At 33.8% G+C, this 23,510-nt stretch overlaps 1 protein-coding gene across 1 annotated transcript; it reads left to right on the top strand.

Annotated features, from left to right (window-relative positions):
- Positions 1-1,529: 1,529 nt before the first annotated feature.
- On the top strand, positions 1,530-21,602 carry LOC124366138 (ubiquitin carboxyl-terminal hydrolase isozyme L5). The gene is made up of 7 exons (XM_046822448.1): positions 1,530-1,767; positions 9,520-9,583; positions 13,547-13,652; positions 13,884-14,071; positions 16,650-16,847; positions 18,372-18,471; positions 21,248-21,602. Exons 1-7 carry the CDS (start codon positions 1,692-1,694, stop codon positions 21,485-21,487), a joined length of 972 nt encoding a protein of 323 aa, XP_046678404.1. The 5' UTR covers positions 1,530-1,691; the 3' UTR covers positions 21,488-21,602.
- Positions 21,603-23,510: the final 1,908 nt, after the last annotated feature.

The following is a 23,510-nucleotide window of genomic DNA, read 5'->3' as shown; positions in this document are numbered from 1 at the left end:
CTCTTATTTCCAAGAGGAGGGAATTCCACCATTTGCAAGCTATCCACCTCGGTAGCACTCAAAGTCTCAAAGTAGTTTGAGGTTCTGAGTGCCTGGTCCCCCGTCTCCGAAGTAAGCACCCTCCCCCCATTGACAACTCTCTGCCACCCCTGTTCATCCTTTGATTTTTTGTTTGTAAAAGAAACCCTAAGTTCATCGATCTCTCTTTCTTTCAAGATCAGCGCAGACTTGAGCGACTTGTTTTCTTCTATTAAAAAATTATTTTGATTGCTTAAACTAATAGTTCCTTCTTATGGTTTTCAATGAGAAGGTCTGTGTCAATATTTTTGAAATTTAGGCTATGGTAATAGTTTAATACACAGTGGGCAGGCCATTGGTCACCTTTCCTAATATTATTAAACAGAGTCTTTTTTAAATTTACTACACTCTCTTTGCGAGTGAAACCACTTATCACAGATTATCACAGGCTATTGAGCTGCATTCGCTGTCGTCAATCTGTAGTGAGCAGGCAGCGCATGTCATAATAGTCATCCTTGGTCCTAGCCTAAGTAACTTACTACTATTTGTTTGCTAGCATAAGATGTTAAAGCAGCAACTAATTTACTACTAATGTAGCAGTCAGTACAAAACCAAGAGTGAAATAGCTCTGGGAAAAAAAGAAAAACCCTGTTTTTGGTTGCTTTTTATAGGCCCCAGGCTAGGCCAAATGCAGTTTGCTAGGTTTGAGAATTTGATTTTGAGACTTTATTGTTGATGGTTTTTTAATTTTGAACTGTTTGAGCCAATTAATAATTTAGAAGGAGGGCTTCGTCACTATGCTTACCTAAAAGTGCAATAGCCTAACTAATTTCGACAATCCTTTTACTTTCGCTATTTACAAAATGGCTATTTTGTAGTCAAATAAGAAAATAAAATAAAATATCTGCCAATATAACAAGCTTTGTCAATAATTTACTAAAATTACAATGGCTATAATTAGCCTAATATAATTTGTCAATATAAATAAAAGCCTAATACCATATAAGAATTTGTCAAATATTTGTAAAATAAAATTACAAATGTCTATGAATGGCCTATTACAGTTTGTCAATAAACTTTATTGTTGAATAATTTTGAGGTTTTTTTTTTATCCAATTGGGTTTTTAATTTAGAAAAATGCTTCGGGCTAGGTTCGAAATCGGTGCCGGTGAAGATGAATATGAAATGGGTTAGGTTGCTACTTGTACAGATTTAGAGAAAGGAAGGCAGTTCACGATCTTGATGTTCGTTTTGAAGTTGTAGTTTTATAGTTTTTGGAAAGCATGCTCGTTGACTTGCTGAGAAAAACAGACACTCAAATTTAAAGAGATACATACATTATAATCAGAACATGAAGAACCCTATAAATTCATATAGGGTAACCACAAGGCATCCAATAAATAAATAGATTATTGAAAGTATATAGACAAAAGAAAATCAAAACAAGTGTACATTGAGGCCGTATTATAATGTATAATGCCAGCCAAAATACAAAACAAATATTTAGTCTGTTAAAAAAAATGTAAAAATAAGCTACTAGGAAATGTTCCAAGCCATTTGCCAAAATAGAAGAAATAAAAATGATTTAATGTGGTATATCATTCTGGAATCAGAATCAGGATTCAGTCTCAACTCTCATCTGATTCAGAACAGAATCAGTATCAGATTCAAACATGGCTGACGCTGCCGGTAACTGGTGTTTGATTGAAAGTGACCCTGGGATTTTTACAGAACTTATTAAAGAATTCGGTAAGGTTTTAATAATAATTTATCCAATAACTTGTTACAAATTTTCTTGTTCAAATGGTATTTTTCTCTATACTTGTTTAGCGTTTATAACTTATAACTATGATTTTTAGGTTAACCTCATTTTTATAAAATAGTTTTGTTTGGAGAATCTAGTTGCCAACCATAAAAAATATTAAAGCGAACATTTAAATTCTAGCAATGAAAGAAATAAAATTGGAAAATCTACTACACTGGAAATTTCTTTGATCAAAAAATGGTTAGAAAAGGAAGAGGGCAATAACAGAAACTCAGAAGACTCAGACGGGCAAAGTCAGGAAAATCCTTAAAAAAGGGATGGGCCATTTATGTAACATTTGGTAATCAACAGCTGCAGTAGCAAAATATGAGTTTCCTGTTATTAACCCAGGAAGTGTCACATTCTAAAATCTGAAAGTTTTACAGGGTCTGGTCTATATATAAATTTCATAAAATTGTTATAAGTAGTTTACTTATAAAGTGTTATATGTACTATTTTACATGTTAAGGGTAGACTTTAATAAGCGGCTTACACTTGTTATTCAATTGCTATTATTGAATGGCTTGATTGTTTTTATCCAAAGGATAATTCGATATTAATTAACTTATATGATTTTAGCTTATTAGCTACTTTAACGTAAACCATAAACAACAAGAAGTAACTAAGTTTAATATTTTGAGACTTTGAAAATGGCGATGAATATGAGGAAAATATGTAAGATATTTCTCACAAGTGACAAGATTTGTTTAAGTGGCTTCAACATGTAGGTTTGGCTCCTGGTAACACATGGGGAGTATTCTTTCCTGCATTTCACCAAAGGGGTTATTTATTAATATCAAGCTGGGCAAGTTATGAATATTGCAAGGTTTCTTTGATATCTAAGTCTAGACCATAGTTGGTTTTGTTCTTTTGTAATGTGATTGTAAAATTTGTGTATTTAAAAATTGTACTGTACGAGATTCTTCTTGTTACGGTAATTTATTATAACTCTTATTGTGTACGATTTTTACACACATTGAAGTTGAATAATATATCGAACCATTCAATAATAGCAATCGAATAACGAGTGTAGGCCCCTTATTAAAGTCAGAATCAGAGGGTAAAACTAATAAACTGATTCAAGTTACAGCATATTTGAACTAAATTGACATTTGAAAAATTATATTATTTTACATGTTCACGTTGACGGCTAATTTCCAAGCTTTTTTATATGCTGTTGAATTTTCCAACAATAAGGGCAAAAAAGCGTAGTCTTTGTACGTTAAATGTCTTAAGTATAAAGAGATAAGGTACTTACGTATTAACCCCACCGCAGAAAAAAGAATATGCTTTTTATTTTACCTTCTGAGTATAATCATTCACTGTGCAATGAAGATTGTTGCATTATCTTGGACAGATTCATTGGGATTTGTGTGCGTGTAATAAAACTATAACAAAACTATGATTATAAAACGGTATTTCATTTATTTCGTCATAGGTTTTGTTTAGAGGACTGTCAGGAGTACTTAAGTTTGTAAAGTAAGTTTGTTTGTTACGCTTTCACACGTAAACTATTTAACCGATTCCCCTGAAATTTTAAATGGACATTCTTAGGGTCCCTGGGATGAATATATGCCTATTCTTATTATGATAATCCCTCCGGGCTACGCCCCACTGGTTAAAGTTGTGAAATATTAATTAATTAACAGAGCATTTCTAATGTAATCACCTGTTTTGTATAAACATTGTCTATTATTTACAATTTGTTTACAATTATAGCGAGTACAAATATTTTTAATACCATTGTAGATTTAAGCGATTAAGGTAATTACTCATCTATCTTAAGAGATGCCACAAAACACAAGATGTTCAGAATTTGACACTGAAGACTCCCTTTGAAGCAGTCAGCAAGACTACGCTACAATCAAAGTTTGCTGAACTGTGCTTTTTATCTAATGTACTACTTCAAGTTCTAACGTATTATCAATATTTTTTATTTTATAAAAAAATAAACGTATAGTGTCATTGTTACTGTACTTTTAGATGTACATTTTAATCAAATATTAAATATACAAGGCAGTGTTACTATCTATAAAAGTAAATTAGAATGGCATAAATATAAAGTAGGGTTCTCAGAGCTGTGTATGTATATATTTACTTGATTAGAAAAGAAGTAAAATCAGCAATGGGGCAAAAAATAATAACATCAGAGTAAATTACAATGACCATAAATATACACTTTTTAAAATATTGTCGTGATTGTGGCAACAAGGGAAACTCAACATTGGCGTTGGAAATATAATTCGCTCGAGCCAGAAGTACTCATACAGGTGCAAAACTATGAAATTGTGTGCGAAGCCGCGGGTAACTGCTAATACATTATAAAGTTGTTCACGAATTTGAGGTGTCAATGCCTGAAGTAGAAGATCAACTTTCAATTTCTGGTCTGTACGTCTGTCTCTTGAGACATATGAACACTTTGAAACGGCTTGTGAAGATAGTAAAGCTCTCCTTAGGGGAATACGGCTGAAAAAGGAATAGTAGGAATATTGGGTGAAACACATACAACACCCAATGATTTACTGGGTGGATGGAATTTTTTATTTGATGTGATTTACTTAATGCTGCATTCTTCTTCTTTTGTGATTCTAAGAAGTCATGCATGGGTTCATAAATCTCTTCTAGTTGCCAAAGAATCTGAAGCTCACTCTCAATATCATCAGTATCAACAGAAGATTCAACTTTTGACTGTATTGTGTTTAATTATGTCTATATAGTTTTTAGTTGTTTTGTGTACCTTTCCAAACTTTTCTTTGTCAATTCTAGTGTAAAATATCTTGGGAGTTTTGTAAGTCATAATTCCAGTGCTTTCCTGGACTTAACCCTTTGACTAGTAATCCCGCAACAGATTCGAGCACCATGTGCCACCTGCAGTAATTCTGACAGCCGTGCAGGAAGGGCTATGGTGCTAAACAGTTTTAATAAAAATATGGTGTCCCACAGGGTTCAGTTTTGGGCCCTTTTCTTTTTTTGATAATGGTTAATGACCTTCCTGATAATGTATCGGCTAGTACACTTATGTTTGCTGATGATGTTACTTTTTTTAAGTCCAATAGCTATTATCTCAATTTGTGTGATTACATGACAAATACAGTTCTAAGTGAAGCAGTTGAGTGGTATGCAGCAAATAAATTTTTACTGAATGTGGAAAAAACTCAAATAATAAACTTTTCTGTAAACAATAGTTTTCTCAATAGTAATAATGTAGACTTTGTACAACCTGTTAAATTGTTAGGTTTTTATATTGACCCAAAATTATCTTGGCATTCACATATAGAACATGTTTGTAGTAAACTTTGTAAAGTAGTGTACCTGATTAGAAGATTAAGAGAACTTGTACCCACCAACTTTTTAAAACAATGTTATTATGCTTTTTTTCACTCTGTGTTATTGTACAGTATTATGTATTGGGGTAATGGTATAGGTGTATTAAATGTTTTATTGTTACAAAAGAAGATATTAAGGATATTAACTTTCTCAGGTTCAACTGACCATTGTAGACCACTTTTTGTTAGAGACAGAATTTTGACTGTGATCAACTTGTATATCTTTGTATGTTTATGTCATGTGAAAAATAATTTATTTCAACACTCCCTTGCTACTGATGTACATAACCATTTTACCAGGTCTAGTCACATTATAGGCTAAGCAAAACTATGTCTTCCTACAATGTTATGAGCATAAAGCTTTTTAACAGGCTCCCACCAATTGTTCATCACATCAGCAGTGCTAGATTTAAGAATGTTATGTATAACTGGTTAATAGATAACCCATTTTATGATGTAAAAGAGTTTTTAAATTTCACTTTTAACGAGACAACTTTTAAATTTTAAGCTAAGTTACCATTTTAATTTAGTTTTAAGGATCTTTTAACTGTTGACGCTTTGTATGTGCCTTAAACTCATATTTTTATATTTTTGCACTGTAAAACTTAAATTTATTTTAAACTCTTTAAATAAACTCTTAATTAATTTTCTAACTTGTAACCTGCAATTGAAGATTCTATTGTAATTTGGTTGTAAATCATGTTGTAATTTGACTATGCCTATTGCATATCATGTTTAATGGCAATAAAGAATGTGTATGTCTATGTCTATTTTGTGATGAATAATCTCTTGCTTGAATACGAATGCGATCTAATGGAATAAATAAAAAAAACAGTTTCAAGTAGTTTTTGTTGTTCCCACTAGATCACAGTTGTTCTTTTATTTATTTCTTTCAGACCCAATTCATGGTATTCAGGCCATATGACGGTATTCAATCAGATGTTCCAAGTAATCAGCTGATTCTATTTCTGTTTATGTAGTGAGTACAGGTTGTAATCTCTCTTTAATGTTACTGGTTGCCTTAATTATAAACGTTTTGTTGTGTTTACCATGAGTAAATAAACGTGGCTATTTGTGTAATTACTGATTACGTAAAATGGCGTGAGAAAGACTTACAGACAAATTTTTGGCTAATATGCTCCCCTGAGACTTAGATGCTCAGCATTTACCCGCCACCATCCCTGCTAGCCCCGTGCAGATCGACCAGCGTTGGGACACGATGTGCCGGGGGATTGTCACGTTCCACTATTTCCATTTTATTTTATTCTCATATCTTGTAAATATACTAACTTTTGTGCAAAATTAGATTATTTTGTCACTTATAATGTGAATGTAACATACGAGGGCTGTTCGGAAAGTTGATTACGTTTTGCGCTGTGGCCGCCAGGGGCGGGACTAGCGCGGCCATCTTGGTGTCAGGACGTCCCACCGCTCAGTGGCTATCCAGCCGTGCTAGCGGGAAGTTCGTGTTGTAACGTGTCTAGTCACAGTACCTGTTTGAAATGTCTGCCGCAATTGAAAATCCCGCCAACTGTGAGGTGCGCGCAGTAATTAGGTTTTTGACTGCCAAAAACTGTAAGCCTATGAAATCTATCTGCAGTTGTGTGAAGTTTATGGGAACAACATTATCACTGAAGGTGGAGTGTGACAATGGGTCATTAAGTTTAAAAATGGCCGACAACAAATGTTCATGACGAAGAGCGAAGTGGAAGACCCAGCATAGTGACTGATGAACTTGTTGAGAAAGTTGACACAAAGAGAGAAAATCCACGGTTAACCATAACGGAACTCTCGCTTCGTTTCCCTCAAATTTCACAAACTTTGTTATACGAAATCGTCACGGATAAGCTTGGCTTCCACAAGTTTTGTGCAAGATGGGTACAGAAAATCCTGACCGACGTCCACAAAAACCAGCGCATGGCTGCAGCGTTAACAGTTTTGGATGCTTACGACAAAGAGGGTGAATCACTACTCGATCGCATCGTAACTGGCGATGAAACATGGTGAAACATGTTAACTGCGAGACCAAATTGCAGTCAATGGACTGGGGACACACAAGTTCACCTCACAAACCAAGAAAATGTTTGCAAACAATGTCGGCAAGAAAGGTTATGGCGACGGGTTTTTTGGGACAAGAAAGGTGTAATTCTTGTTGATTTCCTGGAACGAGGCACTACAATCAACTCAGAAAGGTATTGCCAAACGTTAAACAACCTCAGAAGAGCGATCCAAAACAAGCGTAGGGGAAAGTTGAGCTCGAAAATTCTGTTCATTCACGATAACGCTCAACCTCACACGGCAAATCGCACTCGTGAAGTTCTCGAATCACTCCAGTGGGAGTTGTTTCCTCATCCACCATACAGCCCGGATCTTGCACCAAGTGACTACCACTTGTTCCCATCAATGAAGAAGTGGCTGGCAACGAAGCGCTTTGACGACGACGCAGAGCTGCAGCAAGAAGTGACAAACTGGTTGAAAACACAGGTGGCAGAATTTTATGAGGATCGCATTGTCAAGCTCATCCATCGATATGATAAGTGCCTAAATTTGAACGGCGACTATGTTGAAAAGTAGTATTTAAGTGTGGCTTTCATATGTATATAATAAAAATTGTTTCCTATACTTTGTTAATTTTTAATTCCAAAACGTAATCTACTTTCCGAATAGCCCTCGTATTTATGGTTAATTGTATTCTAAGTAAATTAATGATTTTCAAAACATGTGATTATAACAACAATAAACTTCAAAAACAGCTGGTAACAAATACTCAACTTGACAATGAAGCTGGAAAATTGTATATGGTACTATTTGAGGTATATTAGGTTGAAGTGTGTAATCTTGATTTTAAGAAAAATTTGTTATAAAATTGTAATAGTTTGTAAAATCAAAGTAACTAAGTGCTTTGAGTACAGAGGTGTTCATTGACAAATCCATTATTTAGTAGCAAACCACTGAGAACTTTATAATTATAAATGCAAAGTGTCTATGATATTTTGACATTTTATTAAAAAAGAATAGAGAAATAAATGATTTTGAGTACAAAAATGTATCTAGTTTGTAAAACAATGGCCCTTAGGGTTCTCTTTATTTTTAGAAATAAAAGTCACATGGAGCCATATCTGGTGAACTTGGAGGCTGGAACTTAGTTACAGTACTTTTATTGGCCAAATATTCACGTACAAACAATGAAGCAGGTGCATTGTTATGGTGTAAAAGCCATGAATTGTTTTACCTCAAATCCAGGTGTTCTTTTTTTGAAATTGCAGTTATTCCTTATGAACTGTATGACCTTGTGGTAAGAATTCATGATGCATTTTGCCATTAAAATCAAAGAACACAGTGAGCATATCATTCACGTTCTACTGCACTTGTCAAGCCTTTTTGGTCTTGGTGATCCAGAATACCTCCACTTGGATGATTGAGCCTTAGTTCCAATGTCATATCCGTAAACCCATATTGCTTCACCTGTTATAACACATTTCAGCGATTCTGCATCGTCGTTGCCTTCATTTAGTGACTGACCAACTTCCATTTACCTCTGTTTTTGTTCAAAATTCAACCATCTTGAAACAAATTTTCACACCCAAGACATTTAGAAAAAGTTTATGGCATGAGCCAATTGATACGCCAACACCATCAGTGACTTCTCTCATCATAATACTGCAATCGTTCATAACTATTTCTTTAACTTTTTATGTTTTCATTGGTTATTGATTTGCTTAAGTATCCAGAACATTTGTCATATTCATTGTCTTCACGGTCATCTTTGAAACGTTTATACCAATTATAAACCTTTGTTTTATTTATAGCAGACTCACCACCTTTGTTAACATTTCCCACACTTTGTTATACTTTTATTTAATTTTTCACACAATATTTGATACAAATTCTCTGATCCAATTTTTTTAACAAACAAAAATCGCTGAGTTCATAAAACACTCTAAACTTAGCAGCTGCCACTGAAAAAGTAAACAATGAATACTGCTAGAAATGTCATACTTCAAGAGCATGAATAACAACTAAGTCAAAAAAATGTTGTCAATTGGACTCTCCAAACATGCGAAACTTAAAATCTAGCTAATTCTATCACATATCAAGTGATGTTCTTATCTGATAGTTTATTGAAAGTATTGTATCAGTTTATTAATTTAAAATTAAAACACTCCAATAATTAAGTTTTATTGTTGTGAGACCTTTTGTTTTCATAACTGAAGCACATAACTGATGTGATGAAATGTGGGTCTGTTGATTTGCTTTCAAAAATAAAATTTAACCGTTGGAGTTGTTTAGTTTTTAAATTAATGAATAATTAAAATCCAATAAGCAAGAAACTTTACAAAGATTGTATTAATTTAGTTTCTGCTTTTTTAGGTTGTAAAGGAGTACAAGTCGAAGAACTTTGGAGTTTAGATGCAGAGCAATTTGAAAATTTAAAGTAAGTTTTTAAATAAATCATTTTAGTTGTATAACTAATTGTATGTAATAAATTTCATTAGTTTGGATTGGACATTACGATTGTCATTGTATAATTTCTATGGTAAAATCTGTTTCTTCGGAATCATTGAGCTCTTATTGCTATAATTTGTGAGGTTATATTCAAACCTTGTGGTTCGATACAATGCCACGTAAGTAGTAATCATAATCATAATTTTTATTGCCATTGATCACATTTTACATATAATTAAATAGGCATAGTCATGTATTAATAATAATAGACCAGTAGTTGGAGTTTAAAACTTTCTGGGTGAAATATATTAAAATTCTATCATACCTAATGTCTCCTGTCAGCTTCAGAACTGGTCTGTCAGTGTCTGATGTACAAAATTCATATATTTTACTCTCAACACTCCCTTGATGAAGTATTAGAGGTTTACCACACGTTTGGTGATTGCTATAAACAGTAAGTGAACTGGTGTACAGTGAGAGTTAAAAGTATGGATATGCTCTTAGTTTTTAATGGATAAATATGGAGGGATGTAACTAGGGACATCCTTCTAGGAAATAAAAGTGAACTTTTAATTCACTGTTACAACTTTGTTCATTTTCCCAAAATGGTAATTTGGAGGGGGAGTGGGCGGCTCAAAATGTTTAAATGTAAAGATCCATTAAGTGATAACTCATTTGAAAGGTCTTGATAAAAGAACAGTGGAAACTTTAGCTTTCTATCTCAACCCAGAACAAAATGGCAGCTCATTGAAATGAATTAAAAATTAATTGATGCAAAACATGAACATCCACATTCAGAAGGTAAATAAATAACTTCAATAGACAACCACTTTCCTTAAAAATCAAACCTGTTTCACAGTTATTACTAGCTGAAGGGCAGGCCTACCTTATCAGATACGTTTTGAGGAAGTCCAGTATCATGTATGGTTTCTGGTTGGAATTATCAAAGTTAAGACGTGTTTTTGTGATACATTTTTGTGATGTTGAAATGGAGTGTTTAAGTGAACAAAAGCGTTTTAGGATCCTAATGATGCGGGCTTCGGAAACTAAGATAACATGACAGTGGTACTTAAAGCATACACAATTCGTTTAGTTCATGAGTTAAGTGAGGACAATTTGAATTTGATTAAGTGATCGTCAAGTAGAATTTTGTGAAATAATGATACAGAACATTGATAATGATACAATTAGATTAAACAACATTGCTTCCTCAGATGAAGCAACTTTTATGTTAAACGGTAACATTAACAGACACAATGCTTATTATTGGGCTGATGAGAGAGCAATATACTCACCACCCTGAAAAATTAAACGTGTGGCTTGGCATTGTGATGGATCAGTTTGTTGGACCCCTACCTTAATGCTGAGGTATACCATGAAATGTTACATCAGGTTTATCCAGTTATCCAAATAGCAACCAAAAACTATAATGTCCCTCCACACTATGGCCTGCATGTCTCTGAATATTTAAACAATATTTTTCCAAATCACTGGATATGCAGAAGAGGAAATATCGAGTGGCCACAAAAATCGCCAGATCTATCTCCACTTGACTACTTTGTGTAGGGTCACATTAAAAATGTCTATAAAACCAAACCCCAATGCATTAATGATCTTAAGCGGCCCATACACTAGACGTGCAATGCACGCCGTGCAAGCACGATGTGCCAAAATTGGAAGAAACGTGCCAATGTGTGGAGGTCTCTGTGCTAAGCACGCCGTGCATTGCATGGCACGATGGCAATCAAGATAGGTTTGATTTTCGGCGTGCCGTGCCACCTGCCGCCGTGCCATCCTGCAAGTGTGTGGACCAGTCCCGCGCCACGTGCTGAGAGTTGAGTGTCTTTTGAGGTTATTTTTCGTTCTCTCGCGGCAAATTCTCTCCTATATTTACTATGTCGACTGCTGACACACAAATTTTTCTCTCTCCTAATTTCTTACCATTATTTATAGATTCGTACAGAAATCACCAATGTTTGTGGCGAGTGAAGTGTAAAGAGTACTCAAATAAAAGTCTAAAACAAAATACGTATTTAGACCTTGTGGAACTGTGCAAAACTGTGGTGCCTGATTGTACAGTTGATTATGTGAAGAATAAAATTGATTTGACTTCAAAAATAGTTTGACATATTTCCGGTATGATGTGGCCAAGGAGGTGATATTATTGTTGAATATTTCATGTCCTCCAGTGACCTTCCAGTGGCTAAATATCTAAGCGTGGCTCCGTCGTTATAGCTTTTCTCAGATTAGTGTCTTGTCTTTCGATGCGTGGCTTAACCTTTTCCAACACATAACTAAATGTTTCGTCATCCATTCGCAAGTAGTTCCTGTAATCATTTTCATGATTTTCACGCAAGTCTTTCAGAAGTCTCATATCAGAATACATTTCTCTCTCTTTTAACCAATTTTCGTCCATAATTGTCTTCTTCTCTTCTTCACTTTGCTATCGTCATGAATCGCACCAATCAACAATACTGTTAACACTTTATGTTTAGTTACAAGAGGCATAGTAGTAAAATATCACAATACCACAACCAACTTCTAGCACGTCACGGGACTGACTAAACTGTCAGTGTGTGGGGCACGAAGTGTGCCATGCCAAGCACGGCGTGCCAGTATAAAAAACTGCACGGCGTGCAATGCACGTCTAGTGTATGGGCCGCTTTAGGGACAGAATAGTAGTGGAAATTAAAAAAATCCTGTGTGAATTCATACAGCGGGCCGTTTTAAGTTTCTACAAGAGGCTTGGGCTTTGTTCAACTGTCCTGGGACAGCAGTTTGAACATCTGATATAAAAAAACACAGGTCAGTAAGATTTAACCGTTTTATTGCTTAACATAATTGTAATTACTAGTGCTACTGTAACTTTACATTTATAAATTTTAAACGATCCCCCAAAGAGCCCATTTTGGGTAAATGGTTCGCTTTTGTTTCTTAAAGGGGTGTCCTGAGTTTCATTTTTTTAAATCTTTGGCCATTGAAGGTTGAGCAGGATCCATCCATGTTCTCAATTTAATTTCAATGAGCTGCGGTTTGTACTGGGTTGAGATAGAAGCTAAAGTTTCTAATGTTCTTTTGTCAAGATTTTTCAAATGAGGTGTCACTTAATGGGCCCCTACATTTAAAACTAATGAGCCGTCCTCCCAAAATCCCATTTTGGGGAAGTGGGCAAAGTTGTAACAGTGACTAATAAGTTCACTTTTATTTCTTAGAAAGGTGTCTTGAGTTCCATCCCTCCATCTTTATCCATCAAAAACTAAACCAAGTGTATCCATACTTTTAACTCACACTGTATAACGCAATGTATTGTGTGTCCCACAAAGAAGGTGTACTTTGAGCTTCCATGACATGTTCACTTATTAGCCGATAATTTTGAAACTACAATTAAAATATCAAGAATGTTATAACATTTACAATTATCTTAAGTTGGCAGAGGATTGGTGGTTAAACGAAAAATATTTAAAATAAAATGCATAAATTGTTTTTTTTAGGTTTACAAAATAAACTTTTCTTGCTACAATTGTAATTTTGTTTTTAAATGTCTCAAAAAACAATGAATTGTTAATCATTTAACGTTTTGTGTTAGATTTATAATTTCTAAGATCATAATGGTGACACATTAAAAAAAGACACCCTGTAGTATATTGGATGGTGTTTTTCTCTCAACACTCCTGGATAACCTTTGCCATATAACCTTGCATAACATTAACAAACAATGTATTCAACAAACGAGACAGATGTAGCAAGGATTATAATTTTGTCCCGTAGCTAACAGCTTTTGCAGCTATTATTAGTAAAGAATTTAATAATACTTTGCATGTATAATCTCACTTATGGTATGAAAAAGTTATGGCCAAATGCGTTACATAGTTTTGGCTGCTCAAGGCAAGACTAGTGGTAGCTATAATAGTGTGATTTAATTTTACATGTTTACACTTGAATATTTTTTCAGGCCAATTCATGGATTAATCTTTCTTTTCAAGTGGGTCCCTGATGATGAACCTCCGGGTTCTGTTGTCAGAGACAGCAGACTGGAGAAAATTTTCTTTGCCAAACAGGTAAGATGGGCTAAATATTAAATATCAAAATGAGTTTCGCTTTGTTTATGTAAAGATCTGAACATAACTTAAATCACATTAAAAGGATCCCTCCAACCCATGTGCTTTATAGTGCACAATTTGTTAATGGAGGCCTACAAATTTAATTTCAGTTGTCATTTATTTTATTTTGCTAGAACTTTAATTAATTTTAATTAACATAAATTAATAAAATGTGCTATTATGTATTAGGTAATCAACAATGCTTGTGCAACTCAAGCCATCCTTAGCATCCTGTTGAACTGCAAGCACGAAGATGTAACACTCGGTCCTACGCTCTCTGAATTTAAGGATTTTTGTCAGACATTTGATGCCAACATGAAGGGTCTTGCCCTCAGCAACTCCCAGGTCATCCGGACAGTCCATAACTCCTTTGCAAGGTAGGGCCAATATACCGCTGTATAGTGTATATATTGCATGTTATAGAGTTCATCGTATTTGACCTTAAAAGTGATTGATAGTTTTAACTATTAGATATCATTAAATACACATATGAGGTGGTACCCAAAAGAAATCTGAATAGCATTACGATGGGCAAAGCTTTTGTAATACGCATTTCTGCCGCTAGGCGTGTATAGTGAAACTCATAGCCACTTCAGTGCCGCCTGTATTGTCAATCTGGCTTGTTCCGTTCATGTGCAGTGATTGTTTTTGCTAGTCCTGTTTTGTTTTCTACTCAGTAAAACTGCAGCTGAAACTGTTTTAATGTTGAAAACAGCTTACCAAGATGCTGCTATGTGAAAAAACTCAAGTGTACAAGTGGTTTGCTCAATTTAAAAATGGCGACATGTCGATTGATGACAAACCTCGTTCTGGATGTTCATCTTCCATATCGATGAAAATATTGAAAAAATTTGACAGCTTGTGCTCACAGAAGTCGGCAGACAATTGATCAACTATCAGAGATTAGTGTGTTATCTTGGAGCTTGGTTCAGCGAATTTTAATTGAAGATTTGGGAATGAAAAGGGTTGCTGCCAAGTTTGTTCCTTGGGTTCTGAATGACAATCAAAAGGAATATCGAGTTGAAACATGTCGTGTTTTTAAACAATAGCTTGAAACTGATCCAGATTTGCTGTCAAAATATTTGAATGTCATTATTTTAAATGTATTCATAAGGGTAGGGTATAGGAACCAAACAATACCCAAAATATTATTCAAAATATTTATTTTAGTTTTAGATGAAAATTATGTAAATTATTTTTAATAATTATAATCATAAAACTAACTTTTGGTACTTAAAAACCACATAAAGTGGCAAATTCTAGTGACAGCAAATGAATGCAACTTCTGAATGTGAAGTTTATTTTCTACCAGTTTCTTCATATACATCGTTAGTTATTTTTTACATGAAAATAAATTGCAGTATAAAATTAGCTCACAAGATTTTACACAGAAAACTACATAGATGTAGTGATGAAACTACATTAGTGATGAACAGTAGACTACTACTTCCTTAAATTTAATATTTAGAAAATTCAAAATTGAATCAAGTAGACAATACAAAGTTTCTTGGAATAATATTAGATCGGAATTTAGGTTGAGAGAAACATGTTGATTATGTGGTAAAAAAAATGTTCTCAGGTCTATTTGCTTTACGCCAAATGTCAAGGGTGTGTAGCATTCAGACATTGAAAGCCATCTACTTTGCTATGGTAAATTCCCATATGACTCACAATATAGGCATATACGGAGCCACAACTAAAAGAAATCTGGACAGAATCTTATTACAACAAAAAAAAGCTTTAAGAATAATTTTTAACCTAAAACAAAGAGATACAGTGAAACCATACTTTTCTCAACTTCGAATTTTGACTGTATATGATCTATACATTTATGAAACTGTTTTAACGTAAAAAAATACAACAACCCAATTAATATTTTAAATCATCATGATTACAATTTAAGCAGATATGTGGAACAACATAGGCTGAAGTTTTATGAAAAGAAAACTAGTTTCATCGGCACAAAATTTTTGTTTAACCTTCCTCTCAATATTCAAAATAAGCAAAATTATGAAAAATTCAAAAAACTACTTAAAGATTATTTATTAACGTTATCCTTGTATTCTTTTGAAGACTTTTTTTGTTTTAATATGTAAATAACTTTTAATTATTGTTGGGTATGTTTAGAAATGTATAAAATCCCCTTAAATTACCTAATAATTACCTTAAGTAATAACTGCCTTGATGTAAAAATGCTTTAACTTACTCTGTAGAAGGCTACATAGCCAAATCTTACTTTTTCAGTGAGTGTCAAACTGATTTTTATGTTTTAATATATAAATGATAAATTTATATTGAGATTTATTGTGACGCTATTCTTGTAATCTGTTACATGTCTGAATAAAGAAATTTGAATGAACAGTGTTTTATCGGTTCAGATTTTTTTTCGAAAGAAAATGTTTTTGGAGCTAGTAGAATGCTTATGGTGGAGGGTGGATGTGATGAACAGACTGCACACTTCTCTACTGTATTGCATTAAGCATAATAGGACAATAAACCATTATTAAAAAAAAGTATTTAAGTATTACTGTTTAACCAATAACCACCATAGTTTAAAAATTATTTAGGAAATATTCCTTTATTTTTTATCTAGATGCTTATTTTCTCTCTAGGTGCTTCAACTGTATGAAATATAAGTATAATGTTAATACATTATCTGATTATTTTAAGATCTTTTAAGAATAAATTTTCAATTTATTAAAGTATAACACAATAGTATAACAATACACAGACTTAAAATTATATTAAACATGTAAATGCAACACAATGTATGCTGTGAAAGCCATTTACAAACGCACTGCTGCAGACCATTTGATGCTTAACTAACACAATGTTGTCTTAGGGTGTCCATTTTTAAGTAGCTTTACTGTTTTATATCTCATCAACAGCTGTACTGTATAATTTGTCATTTTGTTTTTAGTCCAATTACCTGTTAAATGGATTGATATTTTACAGACAGACACTGTTCGAGTTGGATAGCAAGAATGTGAACAAGGACGAGGATGTGTTCCATTTTGTCAGCTATATCCCGATAGATGGTCGGCTGTATGAGCTGGATGGGTTGAAGGAAGGACCGATAGACCTTGGATCTGTGCCTGCTGATAGTAGCTGGTTGGATGTGGTCAGGCCCATTATTGAGAAGAGAATACAAAAGTGAGTTCAGTATCCAGTGTAGTGTCTGTAGCCTTATATACAGCTATCAACAAACATTTCATGCTATGAAATATAATGATGCTACGGTCCCCACGATGCTGTGCCTATTCTGCTACGATCCACTTTGGTCGCCCTTCTGCTACGGTCCAGTCCCCAGTTGGCTGTACGATTTTGCTACGTTCCAGGCCCCCGTTTGTTGTCCCAATTTTCTCACAATCGGTATTCAAAATGTGCTGCCCCTCATTGGTTGTGCGACTTGCTTTGTGTTGGCTAACTCATATTGTTCCAAGTTGATATTTAAATAACGATCAAACTTCAATGTCTGTGGTGTTGTTGAAAGTGTAGTTTGTATTAATGAAAGTAGGCTACACGTTATATATCACTAGCACTGGGTCTATATTATCTCAGGTTTTTTAAGTAGGTTGAATAATGGTTCAAACTTAATACTACTCTTTTGAAAGTTCTGATCAATATGATTGTTTATATCATAATAAAGTTCACAAAATATTCACTGTTCTTACCAATCACTTTGAATCAAATAAGTTTTGAAAGTAATATTCTTTAATTTAAAGCTTATTATCTTACTTACCACATTTCTTTGTAGATGGGATACTCAATGAAAGACAAAGCAAATGACTTTGACGTCAATTTATTTTATATTATACTGTCTAATTCTACTCACTTTGCTCTGCTGCATTTTTGTTCACTAACACAACATCCCATCCCTAATTACAACTTCAATGCACTATTGTACAGTTTCAAATTTCATCTATACGAGTAGATGTCCTTACTGCTTCAAGTCCAGACAGAGAAGAAGGATTCTCCGTATAAAAACTACGCATACCGGTTCACACAATGTTCATCCCCTCTCCCGTTCAAATCAGCGTCTTCACGATTAAATATAATTTGATTCTTTTCTTATAATTGTCAAAATTTATCACGTTCACTATAATTGATCAATTTAATTCTTTCTATTTTCTTTTATTATTTTTCTAAAGCTTTTTTATTTAAATTTTTAGCAACATGTGCTTTCTGACGTCATCACAATTGGCTTTTCTGCGTAATTTTATTTAGTACTTTTGTAAAACACAAATTTTAGTTATGTATAACTCATTTTAATGAATTAAATTTGTTCCCGTATAAAGTTTAATATATTTCTCCGTTATTAATTAAATAAATCTCAATTCCGACAACATGTGATTCACTGACGACAACATGTGATTCACTGACGTCACAGTCTGCCAATTCCCCGCGAATATTCAAATGTCGTAATTTGACCTGTCACAATGAGTGCAGTAAAAGTATATTTTACAGATGTTGTCTTTTGTGGTGCGAGTGTGTGATTAAGTTTATCAATTAATTTTCAGTTTTACTTTTTTGAGAACTATGGCACACTGACGTGTGTGTGCTTGCATGTATGTATACATAATCCTGTTATCTTTAAAATAATTTATCTTCAGTAGTGAACTTTAAACATATAATATAATTATTATTATAAGTATTTATTAGTGTGTTTAATTTTAGGTACAATGAAGGAGAGATTCACTTCAACCTGATGGCAATTGTATCTGACAGGAAAATGAAGTATACAGAGAGATTAACACAACTACAAAAACAAATGGAGGTAAAATCTTCAATGTTCTTGTCCTTGTTTATTATGTAATATAGGTAAACTAATTGCAAATTTAAAACTAACAACTTCAGACTGTAATGATAATAGTGAATCCTATGCATATTTTACTCAGCAAATGTGATGTAAGATGTACACATCTCATGTATATTCTGTTTCTATTATTGTTTAGTTAAAATAGCCATTGAGAAACATACATCAGGTTTTGTTTAGTTGTTTGTTCTGTTATCACTGATCCTGGTTTTTTATTTATGTTCTCGAATTATGTGTAGATATTAGTTTGTGCAGGTTATAGGTGGTCAACCAGAACAATATTTGTGATTAAGAAATGTGTCACCATTTTGCTAACGAAGAACCACTCCGACACTTAAGTTTTTCCCTAGTGTCATCTTTGTAAACTGATTTCAATATTAAAACTGTTTAGCAGCGATTTTACCAAGCAAAAAGTCACAGCTGCATGCTGGAGCAGCACCATATATATATATATATATATATATATATATATATATATAGCACATATCCGGCAAGTGACCGGGTTCGACTCCCGGCGGAGCAAGTACTTTTTGTGATTCACTATTGCCATTTTATACAATTTAACGTAAATAAAAGTCATTTGACAGGTATTTGGTCTTCCGATCATATGTTAGTTTGCTTATTTAAACGCATATGTGACAGATACGGCCAAATACGAATCGGAGTAAGCGCTCTGTGGTGTAATGGTAGCACATTCACCCGGCAAGTGAGAGATCCGGGTTCGACTCCCGGCGGAGCAAGTACTTTTTGTGATTCAATGTTTATTGAAATTAAATAAGGCTATTGCCATTTATACAATTTAACGTAAATAAAAGTCATTTGACAGGTATTTGGTCTTCCGATCATATGTTAGTTTGCTTATTTAAACGCATATGTGACAGATACGGCCAAATACAAAATAATTGAATCGGAAAAAGTAAGCGCTCTGTGGTGTAATGGTAGCACATTCACCCGGCAAGTGAGAGATCCGGGTTCGACTCCCGGCGGAGCAAGTACTTTTTGTGATTCAATGTTTATTGAAATTATATACATATATATATATATATACATATATATATATATATACATATATATATATATACATATATATATATATATATATATACAGGGTGGCGCATATTTCAGTTTCCCTAGAAGAGAAATTTAAAGGTGTTATAGGTTAATTGAATAAAACACTTTTAGGTAAGAAAACAAATTCAGTATATAAAATTACTTACATATTACCATACAATGTTATAGCAGTTGTTCGAAATATCTACCTTGTTTTTTATACACTTCATAAAATGACTGAAAAGAGAATCACAAATTTTTAGCAATAAAGGTTAATTGTTATTAACAAGTTTAAATGCATTTCTTATTATGTTTCTGACTTTGTCAAATTTTGTGGTTTTGAAGCGTACAGTGTCCTTTATAATACCCCATAGTGAAAAATCACATGGGGTCAGGTCTGGCGAGCACGCAGGCCAATCGAATGTACCGTGGCAACCAATCCATTCATTAAATGTGTTATTTCAAAAATATCAAACTTGGATATCAAAATGTGCTGGGGCACCATCTTGTTGCCAGATGAGCGAATGAATATTAAAAACCTCTGAGCGGATAATTACTGTCTCACAGAATTCCAATCTCATATTGGAATCGTCCTCATGAAGCGCTTGGAGTAAAGATGGACGGTATGGCTTAAATTTGAATTACTTTAACATTCTTTGCACGCTTCTTCTTGATATTTCTAGTTCAGCAGATGCCTTACGAGTCGATTTACCGGGACTGGCTACAAAAGCTTGAGCAGGTCTGCAGGTTTTCTTCATTGCAAATTGATTGAGGACGACCACACTGCGGGGCATTTAAAACGCTTGGCTATGTTTTCAAATTTTTTATTTAATTCATATGCTGTCAAGTGGGTATCACGATACCTGGATATTTACAACTAAATTCTTCAATTACTATAGTAGTATTTTTATTATGCTTCCACCACAACTGAAGTATGTAAACTCATTGTTGGGTTGTAAACATTTTAAAAACACACACAAACAAATAACAGATGTTAAGAGCATCACTTTACACTAGCCACTGGAACAGTCAACAATTAACTTACTCCATGTTGCTGCCAACTTAACATTGCTACCAACCTATCGAAACAAAATATCTTAATTTATGGGGACACTGACATATGCACCACCCTGTATATATATATATATATATATATATATATATATATATATATATATATATATGTATAATATAAAAAAAGTGAGAGAACAGAACAAGGTTGACAACACAGGTAGTACTGAACATTCCTACATACACACAAGCTTTACTATACACTCCTAGCAGAAGAATTATGTATTATGTACAAAGCAAGCTCTACCCTTAGCACCACTATTCTGGTTTTATTTTGGCTATTCTATTTTAACATGTTTGCACCAACAGATATGCTTGTAACATGAGGTTATAGTAACAAAAATTAGATTAAAAAAATCAGAAACTGCAGAGAGGTAGCCAAAGTGTTAATTTCATGATTTGATATCCAAAATAACAAGTACAGGTGGGATTGATTTGGCTTTGTTTTAGATTTTATTGCTTATACTCTATTGCATGAACATCCAATTTAATGACTAAGAGGTTTTTATAATGTGCCTTCAACTGCCATCATAGGAGTGAAAGTAATATTTTAATGGTTACATTATTTTTTACAAAGAGCAATGTTTCTAGTAACACATGTTTATAATGTTGACAGGAGAGTGGTATGGAGACAGATTCCATACAGGCTGAAGTGTCACGGTTGAGACTGGCGATCGAACAAGAAGAAAACAAAATCAAGCAATACCAGTTAGAAAACATCAGAAGGAAGCACAATTACTTACCCCTCATTGTTGAAGTACTGAAGATCCTGGCTAAGGAAGGTCAACTGCTCCCTCTTTATGAAAAAGCAAAAGCTAAGGCAATTGAAAAGGAGTCAAAGAAACTGAAAACATGACTTATTCCTCTACTTGTTCTTTTTCTTTAATTAATTACTCCTGAAAGATTTTTGAAGCATTTTTCCCGAACTGAAATTCTTGTGATATTTTGGAATTAAAAATCATTAACCCTAATAATGTGTCATCATATTCCTGTTAAAATACTGAAATTCACAAACTTACTCTTTAGAATCAAGAATCTTGATTTTTTGCTTTAATATGAACTAAAAATACAATACGCTAAATGGTCAGTAGGAGCAGCCAATAAAAATATTTAAACCAATCTTAATCACAATGCATATATATACAGGGTGAATTTAAGTTAGTGTCAAAAAATTTTTTGGGTGATACTACTCAGTATTATAGACCAAAATATGAAAATAAAAAATCCCTATCCCATCTATCTTTTAACTAGGACCAATTTCGCCATTTTGTTAAAAAATCATGTTTTGTTTCAATAAAACTCAATTTCCTCCATTATTTTTAATGTTTTTTAATTCTGAATCCATTTTTGAAATCTACACAAAATTTTACATGGGAATAATGGAGAAAAACTGTCTTGAGAATAAGTTTGATACAAACAAATTGCTAATAAATCAAATTCTTAAGTTTTCGGCAAAAACATTAAAAAGATATTAGACCCGAGGAATTAAATGAAGTTAATTCTGAAGAGAGGCAAATACCACAAAATACTTGCCCATTTTGTGGGCTTTAAAATGACATAATGCATTGTCATATCTTATCAGTTTTTACTCCTGGCTATCATTAATTTTTTATGATATATATTTTTTATATCCTGAGGCATTTATTTTTTAATCGAAGGTTCTATTAGCTCTTTTTTATTTATAAATCAAACCTTAATGTACGGATGGATTCGGCTGTTATCTGGTTTCTCTAGTGGGACTCGTCTCGTCTTTTGTGAGAATTGATTTGTGGCAACGCCCTGCCTGCCTCCAGCCTAAATTTATTTTATTTTCTGTGCAACTGACAGCTTGTGAAATTTTAACTTAAGTTTTATTTGTAAAAAACATGTTAGCTAAGTATATGTTCAATTGAATGAGTGAAAGTAACCTATATCTTATCTCTACAATCACAAGTATGAAGGAATACCCCATTTTTCAGGTTTTATTTTGTCTTTCAGCTGACTTTACCTCTATCCACTTAAAAATAGTTATTTGAGTCGTAGCTATCATGGATTTCACATCGAGAGAGTATGCAGAGATGCATGCATTTTGTATATGGTTTTTGTGGCGGGAATGCTCTGGCTGCTCAGAGAGAATACCACGCTCGGTACCCAGATCGTAGAGTTCCTAGTGATAAAGTTTTTACGAGGCTACATCAGCGTTTGTTGGAGAGAGGAACAGTTCACAGGCAGCGTAATGAGGTAGGTCCTGTTCTTCGAGATGTTGGCTTAGATGAACGAGTTCTAGATTTAGTTCAAGAAAATCCTGAGGTCAGCAGCCGACAACTTGCCAGAGAAGTTGGTGTTTCTCAGAGTAAAGTGTTAGGAATCTTACACGAAAATAACTTTCACCCCTATCACTTTACAAAGGTTCAAGTATTAGAACCAAATGACTTTGGTCCAAGAGTAGAGTTCTGTCGCTGGCTGCTCAATAGTGATATTGAACAATATCATTTTTTGAGAAACATTTTGTACACCGATGAGTCTACCTTCACTAGGGCTGGTGTTTTTAACATGCATAACATGCACCATTGGGCCAAACAAAATCCCAGGGCTTCAAGAGAAAAGTTCCTTTCAAAGACGTTTTCATCTCAACGTATGGGCAGGAGTCATCGGAATCCAACTTGTGGGTCCCCACATTTTTCAAGGAACCTTAAATAGTGGAGTTTACTTGGACTTTTTACAGCATACCTTGCCCCACACTTCTGGACGGACTTGATATGGACCACAATCAGAGGGACAACATAGTTTTCCAACAGGACAGTGCTCTTCCTCATTTCAGCAATGAAGTGTGTCAGTGGTTAACGGACAATTACCCGACATGGATAGGTCACGCTGGAACTGTAGCTTGGCCGGCCAGA

The sequence above is a fragment of the Homalodisca vitripennis genome, chromosome 1, assembly GCF_021130785.1.
Source record: "Homalodisca vitripennis isolate AUS2020 chromosome 1, UT_GWSS_2.1, whole genome shotgun sequence".
Lineage (NCBI taxonomy): Eukaryota > Metazoa > Arthropoda > Insecta > Hemiptera > Cicadellidae > Homalodisca > Homalodisca vitripennis.
The sequence above is the reverse complement of the archived record's forward strand: the minus strand, read 5'-3'. Positions and strand labels throughout refer to the sequence as shown.

Bases quoted from the DNA above. Each gene is read 5' to 3' on its own strand.
- LOC124366138 (XM_046822448.1), top strand. From the start codon at position 1,692: ATGGCTGACGCTGCCGGTAACTGGTGTTTGATTGAAAGTGACCCTGGG. The intron at 13,653-13,883 runs GTAAGATGGGCT...ATTATGTATTAG, and splicing joins AAATTTTCTTTGCCAAACAG to GTAATCAACAATGCTTGTGC. The intron at 18,472-21,247 runs GTAAAATCTTCA...TAATGTTGACAG, and splicing joins AACTACAAAAACAAATGGAG to GAGAGTGGTATGGAGACAGA.